The 14511-nt window shown below is 38.2% G+C and overlaps 1 protein-coding gene across 9 annotated transcripts in view; it reads left to right on the top strand.

Moving 5' to 3' along the window:
* The first annotated feature begins 6159 nt into the window (after positions 1-6159).
* Positions 6160-14511, top strand: part of si:dkey-237h12.3 (teneurin-3) — a 132371-nt gene continuing 124019 nt past the window's right edge. For 6 of the 9 annotated variants that reach the window (XM_053323277.1, XM_053323276.1, XM_053323275.1 and 3 more), the window contains exons 1-2: positions 6160-6461; positions 8754-9029. In XM_053323277.1, coding sequence (XP_053179252.1) covers positions 6191-6461; positions 8754-9029 — 547 coding nt within the window. In that variant the 5' untranslated portion in view covers positions 6160-6190. Of the gene's footprint in view, positions 6462-8753; positions 9034-14511 lie in introns of all 9 variants that reach the window. The other 3 variants (XM_053323283.1, XM_053323282.1, XM_053323279.1) reach the window with 2 other exon arrangements.

The following is a 14511-nucleotide window of genomic DNA, read 5'->3' as shown; positions in this document are numbered from 1 at the left end:
ACCATCTTGCAAGATTCTCAATTAAGCAAATGTACATGAACATCATTACTTCCTTAGATCCCCTGTGTGAAATAACACTGCAGTGATACCAATTTGATAGAATAGCAAACTGTGGCCCATTGAATTAAGACTGCCTGGTGTAATTGGGTGTGTGATATGGAGGGGGGCGTCTATTTTGATAAGAGCTGGGTTCAATTCTAGTATCCTTGGATACAGATAAACGTTGGAGCCTGTATCTATGAATGCACTGAATAACCTGTTATTACCATTTGAGATAGAGGGAGATAGTGCAGGAGAAACATTATAAAATCATGCTTTTTATTTTCCAATTGTCCACACATAGCAATTACATTTTAAAAAATGAATTTGGCTGTGTTTGCGGTTTTTTTTTTTCACTAAAGATTCAATGAATATATAACTCGTACTGTCACTGGTGAAGGGTTATTTTGGGGATTTGTAAACATTCCTGCTCAGCTTATTATGTTGTATGCCGGCGCTGGCAGATGCCCCTTTTTTATTATTTAATTCTCACAGACCAAAAAGCAACAACAAAATTGTTAGGATTAGACATTGACCACTATGATTTTCCAGTGACAGACAAGAAAGTAAAAACAAATGAAAAAAAAAGCCCACTGTGGGTACAGCTCAGCTTTTTGGTGATTTGTTTTTTGTACTCACAGTAGCTTTGTTTGTCTGTTTAATGTGCTTAAAATATGAGCGATGAGGCTTCAAGCTCCATAATCTGAAGTGGCTGTATCAGAGATTTGCATCACTTTACTCTACTTGTGAATATTCTGCATCATACACTGAGACAAGAGACTTGGCATGGAGCTGGATTTCATCATCTTTCCTGAGAGTCTCACTGAGTGCAGTATAAGCTCATCCCGTCACCAAGTATGCTAAGGATATAGCTGCAGCTGAAATTTAATTGCAGATAAATGCTGTCATGAGTTTGTGTCCTCCCTCCCTCCCTCACTTTCTAACGTCATCCCTCTATCTGTCACTCTTTTATACAGACAGTGACTACACATATTTTAAGATTAAGAAACTGCAAATTATAGTAATCTGCAAAAAGCAAAACTCTATATGTTACAAGGTCTTACAGTTCAACTAAACAGCTGAGCATCAGATCCTCACATATAAACTCACATAGCAAAGTTTAGATTATCAATATTCTTGATCAACTGATTTTCCTGTACATTTATTTTTAGCTAATAGCTGTATACTCTTCCTGTTGCAGCGAGGGGATTTAGGCATTGAGCCTGGATAAAGAACGAACACAATCTGGTTCAGATGGCATCCAGAATTCACAAAGTCTGGGCAACGTGCTGCAGACAAACACTTCTGTGTCTCCAAAATCATTGGTGTCAGGGGGAAACAGGCAGCATCTGATGGAACACTGCCCTGGTTCTCCCTCTCCCCTTCTCCAAGCGCCGGGAGGCACAAAAAAAAAGAAGAAGAACTGAAGAGAAACTGAAAGAGGAGAGGGAGAGAGGAGCGTCAAGGAGGAAAGGGAGAGAGACTCGACAAGATGAATTATGCAAAGCTGTCAGAAGCGGCTATTGTTGGAGGTGCTGGCTGTGTTAAAGGGAGCCAGCCCTGATCTCCACCAGCTCCATCAACCACTCTTACCACTCCCCGTGGCTGAGAGCCGTCTGATCTGTGCTCCGGCAAATGGCCAACAACAAGATGGGGAGGGGGGGAGGTTAGGGGGACAGGGGGTGATGGTCCAGGCCACTGGGTGACAGGTGGATTGTCTTGGAGGGACACACCAGCAACGACAAGTGCGCTCTTTATTACCATTATTTACAGAGGTCACTGACAGGGAGATCTGAGCTGATATGTACAGCAGCACCTTGGAAATATAATTACCAAACAAAGGCTTAGTGAAGAGTTGCCATTTCAGCATTCTGGTCAGTGGTGGCTAGTCCTGTTTTACAAAATGCTTTGTGTGCTGCAGTCAGGAGCGGGTGGCAGCTCAGTTTAAGCTGGTGTATTTATTTATATTGTCAAGTTAGTGTAGAATGATCATATATAAGACATCTTAAGGGCAGGGCTGCAATAACGATTATATTCATTGTTGAGTGTTGTTTTTACGATTAATCGATTCGTCTATGAAATGTCAGAAAATGTCAGAAAACAGTACATTGCTCATCCATAGATCAATTAAGAGTGTTATATCATGGATTCTTTGTCTACAACATGTAAGAAATAATAGACAAAAAATCCAATCACAAGTTCTCAGCGCCCAAGGTGACATGTCAAATTTCTTGTTTTTTTTTCCGACCCAAAGATAATCACTTCATAATATACAACAAAGAAAATCTGCAAGACCTCACATTTGGAATTTTCGTTTAAAATGTTCTTTGATAAAAGACTTAAATGTTTACTCACACATTGATAGTTAATTTTCTGCCTACTGAACCAATCAATAAATTGTTTCAGCACTTATCGATTGACTAATTGATTCCGCGACGCTTAGAAAGTCTCTTTATTGGTTGTCCTTGCTCGAAGCATCAAATGTCTTTACCTTTCATGCCGTTGATGAATAACATACTGTATGTCTTTTGCTTATTTGATTGATTTTGTATAAAGTAACTTATTATCTCCAAGACATCTTAAAAGCTTGTTGTACCTTCCAAATCCCCAAGTTAGAAACATAAAACATTACCCACTCTCATCTTTAAAGAACATACTGTATGTCAGACATGAAACAAGTAAATCTCATCCTTGAATCCTCTCCAACTGCCCCGAAGAGCCAATTGACTTGGACACATTTCTTCTCACCATATTATACAGATGGTTTATGGTTTATGCTTCAAAGAAGTGCAGAGGTGTAGGACAGTACCGGGGCGTCAAGGGGACTGTACTCAAGTGGCATGGGAGTCGTTTGGACGTGTTCAGCTCAGTTCATGAGCTACGCTGCGTAGATCATGAACTGTCTCTCTCCCTGCCTCAGTGGCTCACCAGAGGACCTCTGTGTGACGCTAATTTTGCAGTGTCGACTGTTCCACCGAGCGGTCATGGGCGACTGACTGGCCCTGATTCAACTGCATGATCAAAGGTAAAAGGAAATATAGAAGAGAGTGATACTGGGAAACTAAAAAAAAAAGAAGGATGAATGACTTGCTTTACTAAAAAATCTTGATCAGACACATCAGTCTTTTCTCTGCTTCTCTTTCTTTTTTTAAAGATTGGTGTGCATTAGTGTGTACTCTCAGTTGGGTAACTAGAGGCAGATTTTGCATAATCAAGGCGAGACAGACTGGCTTTTATTCTTCTCTGCTCAAAGTAGTCTAGTTCATACTGTAGTTAAAACCTTTGAAAATTAAAGCTTGCAGAAACACAATAGAATCCCCTCAAGAGCTTGTATGACCTTTTGTACATAATTTAAACTATCATGAATGCCTCTCTTGTGTCCTGATAGTGTCCCCATGTGCTGTGTTTGTGCACAAGCAGGACATGTTGATGAGCTGTGACAAAGATGGCATCTTCGGGGTCCTCGGAGTAAAGCTGAAATGTTTATACAGGGACATGCCTGGTCACTCAAGGGCTTATAGCTGATTAGGACACAAATCTAATTCCTCCTATAGTAGGGGGCTGGCAGCTCAGTGGGTAGGACTTGTAGCATTAGCTTTTTTTTTCAGATGGTGAATCACTTTACAAGCCTGTAAAGAGAGAGGGGGATCATAATCAGGGAGGCTTCTGGGCGTGTCTGCTTGCACTCATCCCGTACATTAATCTGCCAATCTGGACAGGTGTGTACAATTTCCTGAAAGTGATGAGATGTGAGTGAGATGTCCTGTAGCATTGTAAAAAAAAAAAAAAAAAAAAGACAAGTATGTGTGGGGTAGTGTTGTAGAGTTGAGTGTCAGGGTTACAAGAAAGTGTGTCACTGATTGCATCTCAGCCCATCGGGGGAAACAGAATGATATCCAGCAACTCTGAGCGAAGAGTGGGGGGGGGGGAAATAAGTTGAAGAGGCCTAGAACAGCTCACAATTGTCATTATCCCTGCATCCTGTACTCCAACAGCTACTGCTTCAGTTTTTTGGGAAGCCACTCTGGGGCCAGCGCTATCTTGCAGCGCGGCAGTTTGCTATCCTGGCTCCACTGGAAGGTTTTGATGCTTGATGTGAAACGAAGTAGATCTCATTTGGGGAAAGGACTCTGATACTCTAGTCTTACAGCTCAGCCAAGAGAGAAATGAAAGTGGTGTGTGTGTGTGTGTGTGTGTGTGTGTGGCATGTGTGTGTGTCAGGAGGCAGTGGAAAATGGCTGGTAATAAACACTTCTGACACACCGGGGCTCCCATCCACATTCCACTCAAGGGTTTTTTGCGGATTAGTCACATTCTCGTTCCCACTTGTCCACATTTTAGAGCAGTGTCTCCACCTGTGAGAGTGTCTTCTTTTGAATTTCCAGCAAGTTCAAGATTTTAACACTGATATAACTAATGTTTGTCAGTGCATACATAGAGACTGAGATACACAGCTGAGTCACATGTATGACGTCTAACTCTTCGACTATTAAAAGAGAAAATCATATAGGTAGGGATTTTCCATGTTATCTTACTGTTATTTTTGCTTTTTTATGTATAATTAAACTCTTGGTTAACTTGTGCTCTCACATATATTGATAAATTGTATAATTTTACATAACATACAGTCAAAAGGCTCAGTTCACTGTATTAAAAAAACCCAAAAAAAAACAGCAGCATATTTTCTCCCTGACATCTGGTTTATGCTGATAGTATTGTTCCTGATTACCTTTTGATATAACTGACTGATTTCATGCAGTCTATGTTGTTGTTGTTAGAGTGGAGCTTCAGTGAAAACAGATTGCAGTGAGGCCTCTGAACACTGTTCCTGGAAAGATATGATGGTTCTGATTTATTTATTTTTTTCAATGCTTTGAGCACCACAAAAATAAAATTCCACTCACCTCATTTGATTTGGTGAGTAAGCAGAAATCAAGATATATCTGCAGTGTGTATCCCAAAACCTGGACAAATAAAGTCAAAATTAGCTACGTGATAACAATAGAAGGGGAGTAAATGAGACATTTTTTTAAAGGGTCAGTTCACCCAAATTACAAACAAACCTAGTATTGAGCAATGTAATTAGTTTTTTTTCTTTTTCTTTTTTAACTCTCAATAATCCATAGAGCTCACCCTGGATAGTTTTCTCATTTTCTTTAAACTTAGAGTCTTAGAGAAGGATACATCTATTTACATGGGTAGATAAGGGAAGACATGAAATATGTTTTTTCATAATGTAGGCAATTCAACCCATTAATTTATTTCATATAACTGTCACCAGCTGCCTGGGAAACAGCATATTTAAAATATATAGATTCATTATGCACTTTTCATAGAAACACATCTTTTTGCTATTTCTATTCTGCCACTAGGTTAATGTGCATGCAGAAGGTCCAAATTATAATTCTGTACGAGTTACAGTTTAAATTAAAAATTAAAGCATGATGTGATCATGTCAAAAAGTCACTGGCCAGCGTGATGCGTGACATATTGATTTATCTGAGATTGAACCAGCATGTGATGCATGTGATACTTGGTGGACGTTAATTTTGGACAATCATCATTAGAAAATTGAAAAAGCTCCCTCAAAGTGCCTCAGAATGTTTCACTCAAAAAAAGAAACTTGTGTGAGATTTTTCCTTATATTTATAAAATAGCTTTTGCTTGATAGGAAAAGTTTGATGTGCAACTTTTAAAATCAACACACTGTAGCTGGGCTCAAACAGGCGGCATAAGTCTATCTTTTTTTAGAGGGGAAGTCATGTATGTCAAGAGTTCACGGGTGAGGTTTCAGATTTGGGGAGGTAGTGGTGGGGGTGGGGCAATGAGAAGAGGATAAGTATTTGCTCTTGAAGATGAAGCAGATGGATTAGTGTTATCTGAACTCTCTTTGCTTCCTTTCTCCCCCCTTTCTTTTTTTCTCCAGGTAGAATGGCTGGAAGAATGAATGGACTGAAGAAGTGACCAACAGACCGACAAAAGCTTTAGAAGCAGGGAGGGCCGATAGGAAGAAAATTGGTACAGGAGCAGAATCACAACCAGAGGAGGAAGAGGAGGAGTGAAATAGAGAGAACTAATCCAGTGGCGAGTGTATCAGGAGAGCGTCGGTGGTGAAAGGGGGGGGTAGTCGGATACCCAGCATGCAGGCAGTATGGAACGGGTGAGGGAGCAGCGGCCTTTCTGCTCGCTGTCCAAGAGCCAGAGAGACCGAGAGAGAGAGTGCGAGAGAGACAAGGATCGGGAGCGTCGTTATACCGCCTCCTCGGCTGACCGGGAGGAGGGAGCCTGCCGCGTACCCACTCAGAAATCCTACAGCTCCAGCGAGACACTCCAGGCCTTTGACCATGACCCTTCACGAATGCTGTTTGGAGGCAGAGTCAAGGAGATGGTCCACAAGGAAAGTGCAGAGTACAGCAGGCCAGGTTAGTTGTTGACTCAATTCATCCCTCTGTTGGATTTTTCAGTGTTTGTCAGATGAATATCCAGTCATATGAGCTAAGTGGGGTGGTTATTGAGGCTGGCAAAGATAAATAGAAGACACTTAAAGGCCTATATTATCAGAATGCATCTGTCTGTTGACCTTTGCTACAAAAAAAAAAAAAAAGATGTGTACTTCTCTGTATTTTTTTCTCTCTTTTTCTCTAAATTCGAAAAGTACACATAAATGATAAATCTGGGATTCCAGTGAACTGCAGCAAACAAGAGAACATTTTATAACCAAGTTCATTTGCTGATTTCTAACAGCGTGGAACATCATTAGTAAATGAACATGGATGGAGGGATTTAGTTCGTGTTTAGTGTCGTGTTTACTAAATTCTACCAATTTACTGTTTCATCTTCCACTTTATCTGTGCAAGTATGACAAGAAAACCCAGTATGATGCCAGCGTGTTGAACAGTGTAAACACAATTAAATAACGTCAAACAAAGGCACAATTTAGTTTTTATCTTTCCAAACTTTTAGAGAAAAAAGTCCCATAGGGGTCTGACACAGTGGGTGACTCTGACCTTTTGAAATAACTGTTAGACTATGTTAAAATAATAGGGAAAAAATTCTCAGTAAATAACCCTTTCCTTTAATTGACTGTTAGAAACTGCCCCAATTTCTGTAATTAAAAAGTTTGGGCAGTTTATTCTATTTTATAGCACTCCTTTGGCTCATAAGATTGCAATTAGAAAATCTATCCATTACTCCCTTCCATTTTCTTGGTGCTAATTGGTGCCCATTTTAGAATTAATGGGATTATGATGAAGTTGTGGGAAGAATGCTAGTTTCCTTTATTTCTTTTTCAAATCTGGGCATTTAATGTTAACGACTGTTTCTCACATCATCACAGTAAATGTCAAACTTAATGTTATTCATCTGGTTATGGAAAAATAGCATATTTTGTGCAGATATAGAGGATTTGCTCATTGTGCTGAGTGTGATGGTGTATGAATATTTCTCTGTATTATTAAATATATTCATATGTATTATTTTTTAATGTTATTTTTTCATATGTACGTTCAATGTACTTTATTTAAATTTTTAGATGTGGTACACTTTTTTTTTTGGTCTGTATTTTTGAATTATATAGGTACTTTTGATTTGGGTTTGACCATATTATAAAACTAGGTCATCTTAAAATCTCACTTCATTGCTAAAAGTACAAATTAACTTTGCTGCTCTATGATTTGAGTTAAAGGAGATGTTTTTGTACAATTTAATAAAACTTTTTCATTTTGAGATGAGGTACACTGAAAGGGTTTTTTGCTTTATTTCCAGCTAAAAATACATGACAAAATCCTCCCTTTGTGAACATCAATATTACCAGAATAAAATTATTTTTAATATCCACAAGATCATCATGTGTAGCTTAAACATTGTGTGTTGACAAATCTGACTATGAAATCTTAATAAAACACTATCCATCAATAGCATTGCAGCACCAGTGATTTAAGTGAATTAAATGAATGCATGGTAAGTGTTTCACCAGATGACATTCATATCTAAAATACATTTAAAATAAAACAGGAAGTCTTTTATAGAGTTATAGCTAAAAATATTTTTTTGTTTTAGGTTAATCAGATGAATAATTACGTTTGACATGACATGTCAACTGAAAATATTACATGGATGAGTAGATGAACGTATGATGTTTCTCAAAATATTAGGAATGATTTTCTTTTTAGCTCAGGGGCTTTCTAATGAGGTCCATACAAGGTATTTCTCTTATTGGCACTATATCCGTTTTTTTTTTTTTTTTGTTTTTTGTTTTTTTTAATTAATTAATTAATTAATTAAACTTAGTGTCTTTGTAGGCATGTCAGACTATTTTTTTTTAATTTTCCATGAACACCAGAGCCTCAAATAATTCCAATTGAAGACAACACAGATATATGATAATGATTAATTACGAAACAGACTATGCCTGAAACACTTTCTGAAAACTATAAATTATAAATTGGTAGTGGAATCTTTTAGATGATTACAAGAACCGTGATTTTCACGTGATTTGTTTGGGGTTTAAATAAGAGTAAAAGAAAATGCTTTTTAGCATCTTGATGATCGTTATGTAGCTTGGGAGGATGTTGTTAAAGCTTTCATTTAACAATTATCACCCCTCCCTTTCCACCCTGCTCTTAGGTTAAGTGTTTTTTTTAAGTAGGCCTGCTCTTGGCCATTAACCGTGTTGTTGCTTGGTTTGTTAACTTTACAACTTCTGTCATTCACAGGGCAGACATTTTCGCTGAGGCAACTCGGGTTCTGTGAGCCTTCGGCTCGCAGGGGCTTGGCACTCTGCCCTGATACGGGCCTCTCCCACCCACTCAGCAGCTACTCCAGAGGACCAGTTGCTACAGAAAACCATGAACCTGTATCACCGGAACGTACCATGACTCTTTGGGGAACAGGGGCAAAGTCAGGGCAGAATTCATGCCTCTCCAGTCGCTCTAACTCAGCACTCACACTCACTGACACGGAAATGGACAATAAATCGGACAATGAGATGGGTGAGTAGGGCACACTTTTTCTCCTTTTATCTTAAAACGCTGATTTGTTTGCAGCACATGCTTTCATTGCTTTTCAAAGGGGAGAAATCACTGTGTAGAAAAAGCAGCAGTAGGTTGGATTATGGTTGGTGCTGAAGACTGATTGGTGGAAGGAAGTAGAAGTGCGATTGGTGGGGCTGGTATCTGGAGAGGCATTTGCAGCTGCCTTTCTTTGGATCAAAGGCGTGTTTCCTCGTTGCATGTAGGAAAAAAAAATATGGTCTTCCAATTGAGTAGTTTCTAGTCACCTGGTCCTTCTCCACAGGAAGTAGAGGAGTTTGATAAAGTTTCCCCATGGGCTAGCGTATAATCAAAGATAGCTTTGTGTGCCTCAGTCTGAGATTTTGCTTGGAAATTCTGCAGTGGTTGGCCGAGCATGCACAATGGCTGATTAAATGGGTACAATGGTTTGAAGTGCAAATTTGATCATGCTGGAAACCTGAGATGGAGGATTGAGGCTCTCTGTTTGAAGAGGGCAAATCTTTGTTGCGTCAATTGGAGGCAATGTATAAAGGATAGCTGCATAATCTGTATTGCTTTTAGATTTACACAGTGTGGTTAACATATTTTATGTTCTCCTATTTGTTTTGTTAACATAACCTCCCAAAAGGTTAGCTTGTAGTTTAGAAAATCATTTATATTTATTTTAATCTACTTAAAAATGGGATTTATGGGCGGTTTTCAACAGTATTTCTTAATCCATCTTTTAATGAAATGCATTTTTCGTCTTTCCGTCCTCATTGAATTTATCATCACAGCTTCATATGCTTTAGTGTAAAGCTTTATAATTTCTTCTCTGAAGTTGATTCCCTGAAAAACGCTCCTCCTGACATTGTTCATCATTCATCATCTTCATAGCTTGAGCCATCACCATTATAGCACATTCAATGTAAAGCTCTAATTATTTTAAGAAACCAATGATCTCAAAGAGTGGCAGGCAGTTAAAATAATTACGGTTGATTACACTTTCCTGGCAAGAACATTAAAGAGAGGGTAAAAAGGAAAATGTCTTGTGTTCATGTGCTATCAATTTTTATTCTAAAAACATTGGCTACTCTCTGACATTTGAGACAAGTCATTTTCTTAATGGCAGTATTCATCATAGTGAGCTTGTCTCTGTGAGGGGGGGAGGTGGGGGGTGGGGGGGGTGGTAGGCAGGGAAGAGCAGAATAAGTCTTTTACCTTTTCAAAATGCCATCAGAATTCAAATCCATGTATTTGTTCCAGTGTCTGGCCTTTGCTTTGGCCAAATATGCTCTGTATATGTTTATGAGGCACTAAAAGCTCAGCCTTACCACAGAGGTGATAGTAAACATAACCCTCACTTCCTTAGCACTCGCTTGCAGTCATATTTCTTGCTGTACATACCAAGCAAAAAAACATATTAGTAGTCATTGTTCCATTCTGCAAGACAACATAGTCTGCCTTCAATAGAGCAGTTCAGGAAGTCCTTTGTACCTGTAGCCATCAGACATAAGATACAGTAGTGGCACAGATATTATTCTGAATAGTCATTCATCCTCTTAATATAATTTTTATTTATTATTTTTAACTTTTAGGCAATTTGTATATATTATGTCTATCTATCTATCTATCTATCTATCTATCTATCTATCTATCTATCTATCTATCTATCTATCTATCTATCTATCTATCTATCTATCTGTCTATCTATCTATCTGTCTATCTATCTATCTATCTATATTAGAGTCCACCTGCCCTCCACCTCTACATGTGCACAACTCACCAATCTACACCCCTTTTTTTGTTTTTTTTGTTAGAAATGTCTGAAGGAGCTGCTGCTGGTTGGTACAATGCCCCGCTGAGACTCTATCTAACTCACCATTGTCTCACTTAGTGTAATTGTAGGGAAAATCAACAATAACTGCAAGATATGTATCCCAGGTGCTATGCGTTAATGCTCCAAAAAGCAAAATCACCTAATAAATAATTATTTTATCCACATATCATGTTAATATGCAGAAACCGTTCCTGTAGAGAGAACAATGAAACACTTGATTAATTATTAATTAATTAGTAGGCTAAATGAAAATTCTAACCTATTTTTTTGTTAAACTAGTTTTGGACTTAAAATATTTTTTTAATTATCTAGATTTTGAGCTGTAACAAAGAAAAACCTTACCACTGTTCCACCTCTATAGATCTTGGTCTTTTTATTTTTTTTTTGTCAGGAGGCATTGCACTTTTGACTTTCACTATTTAATGAAGCAGCTAAGAGAAATGACCCATCCAAAGGTTTCCATCAACTGAATATGCATGCAGAAGCTCCAACAAGGGGCCGTTCAGCCCCACTTATTCATAAATGAACTCAATATTTCATTCTAAATCGCTCTGTTCTAGAGAGTGTTCGACACAGACAAGTACCAAAGCCACGGCACATTCACAGAGCACGGCGTCCGCAAATGTTAACCTCTGTGATCCAACAGAAGACAGGTCCACCTTTTGAAGATGAAACCAGATCAGTCAACTCAGCTGCTTAAAATGATCATCTGAGTGCAGCTACAGATCCACAGAAAGAAAGAGGTATATAAGCAAGTTTCTCTGAAATGGAGATGACCCAGCCAGCGAAAGTGCTGATCATGTTCTGTGTTCATATGTTACCTTTTTAAAATCATATCAACATTTTATTTCTCTTGGACAATAAGATTGGGTTTTTAATTTAGGCCCCAAATTTCCACAGGTTGCCCCTTAATATAGCCTATTAGCCCACCCACTACAGATTATTTATGACACAACATGAAGTTGGTGGAATTTTTTAACAGAAAAAAAGACATGTAGTGAGTAGTTTATATTGATTTTACACTTAAGATAATCCCCAGCCACTGATAGAACCCCCTGAAAACAAAATCAATTGATTAAAGCATCTGTTTTATTGGTTTTCTAGTACAGAATATCTTAGTAGATCATACTGTCCTGTTTACATGACTGCTACTGTGCATCTACTACAGATTCAGACAGACTCCTCAACGCCTTTTTTAATACATTAATTATTTATTGTTTATTTTCTTTACATAAAATCATGATTTCTCAATTTCATGTCCTATTATTGTAATTGTCTAAAAATGTTATTCTTATCATTCACACATCATTTTACTTTTGATTTTCTGTTTTCCCCCAGTGACATATTTGTACACAAGTGTAATAAAAAAAATAAAAAAATAAAAAAACATACTATTTCTCTGCATCCAAAAATAATTTAATATATTTCTTCCCTACACCTGACAGTGACAGCTTGGCATACATAAACACACACCCACACATACATGCACACACACACACACATATACTACATGTACTCACTTAATGTCTTGTGTTACATTAGCAGTGTGGATATCCACTAGTTGTTTAGTGCTGGAACATCATATCTGTGTGGAGGTGTAACTCTGCCATCAGTGGCACAGTGATAAAAAATAAAATAAAATAAAAATAATAATAATGTTTTCGCTCCTTAGTTGCAGTAAGACTTCACAGAGCATTTCACAGTTTACTGTTAAGTAAATATCTTTAAGTTTAAATTATGAAAAGCAAAAACCAAACACTAATGGAGATTAGGAGAAAGAAATGACTGTTATCCAGCTAAAGCTCCACTCCCACAACAACAGTATTATGGAGAAACCTTATGTAGTTAATTAATTACATCTGCATAATGATGAAATACATTTAAATGGACTAATGCAATTTGTTGAAATCACTGGTGCACCAGTTAGAGCTTGCTCAATATTTTACAGTTTGTCACCTTATCATTTAGTCAATGAAATGGGGAAAATAATATTTAAACATTTCTGTGTAGAATTTAGCAATTACACATTTTTCATGACAGGAGAAGGATAGAAATGCGCAAAGAGAGCAAATAATGCATTTCAAAGCCAAACTGCAGGTGGATGTAACCTCAGCCTTGACTAGAATATATATATTTTTTTGTTAGATCATTTAAATTCAGAGCACACAAACTGTGGATTTGCATGGGTTAGAATATGGGTCACTTGGTGTTCCTGTGTATGAATGTGTGGAATCACTTTAAATGTCTTGGAAAATTGAAAATAAATAGTAGGACTGACCATGCATACTCACACTTCTTGTCAAATTGCAATTGTATATACAGTATAAAAGATGGAATGCAATTTTGTTATCCCATTATAATTTCAAATGCCTTAAATTTAAAATTGAAATTCCAGAAAGACATGTGACCTCAGCTTTAGCTCTGTTGTACTGGCAGTTCTGGTAACGCTCATTCAGCCAATCAATTTTAAATGAGGAGAGAAAATGTTCCCATTTCAAAAATCGAAAAATTCCCTTTGTTAAGTTGTTAACTGGAGTCTTTCAACACAGGTCACATTCTACATAACTCTTCATAATTAAGTTTTTTTTTAATGCTTTAATATTAAATTGTAGCTTTAGGTCCAAGATTTGTTATGATATAAATATTAATCTATAGCTGCAGTGTAAAAGTGAACACAACCATGGATACGGGTTTTTTTTTCTTCCTGTCGTAATGTTGACTGTGCCTGCTTCAGAATCAATATTATACCCCTCATAAAACATGAATGACTGCACGAAACAGAAACATAGCATGGCCCAGTTGAGTTGTATTCCTAATAGAGTGTGAAAAAGCTCGCACTGACTTGTTAGGCACTGCAGCTACAGCATTGCAGTACCTTGTGACAGCTCTCCTCGGCTGTATTAACCGTCACACATGGGATTTATCATTCAGTGGGATGGTGTTGACGCCTGCTGACCCCTGCTTAGGAGAAAAGGACTTCCACTGCAATGCCTGTCATCCTTTGTTAAAGTAGCATCACTTGCTCTGGCCTGCACCTTCTTTCCAAACTCATTTGAAGAAAAAGTGTGACGCCTTTCATGTTTTCACGGTGGATGTAGCAGTCCTGTGTGCATCTTTAGTGCCACGTTCATGTTCAGGACTGTTTACAAGGCGGTGCATTTGAAAAAGATTTCAATTTGTCCAAGTCACAGGCCTTCTATTGCAGCTGTACACATTTTACAGTGGAGTATAGCTCACAGATTCATTGTGTGAACGGTGCCAGTAAAAGGTTAATTAAATCAGTAGAGGAGTCACAGCAAAGTGTGCTGTGGCACAGCAAGCACCAAAGGCTTTTTGGGTGGGAGTATGAAAGCGTATCAGACACCCTCTAACATGCTTCTCTGTGTGCATGTTCTCATGTTCTCTAACTCTGCGCCTCTCCCTCTCTTCTGTCTCACATACGCACGCGAATGTGCACCAACCCCCCCCCTCCCCCCCAACCCCCACCCCCTCCCATATCTCACTTTTGTTTCTCACACTTTATCTCTCCAAGATTAGAAATTCAAGCAAAAGACATTTACACACATGCGCAAACACACGCTGGCGCGCAGGACGTCACGCTGACGAAGGTGACACACCATCTGTCAAACTCCTGTCTCAGAT

Source organism: Scomber japonicus, chromosome 8, assembly GCF_027409825.1.
Source record: "Scomber japonicus isolate fScoJap1 chromosome 8, fScoJap1.pri, whole genome shotgun sequence".
In the NCBI taxonomy this organism is placed as follows: Eukaryota; Metazoa; Chordata; class Actinopteri; order Scombriformes; family Scombridae; genus Scomber; species Scomber japonicus.
The sequence above is the reverse complement of the archived record's forward strand: the minus strand, read 5'-3'. Positions and strand labels throughout refer to the sequence as shown.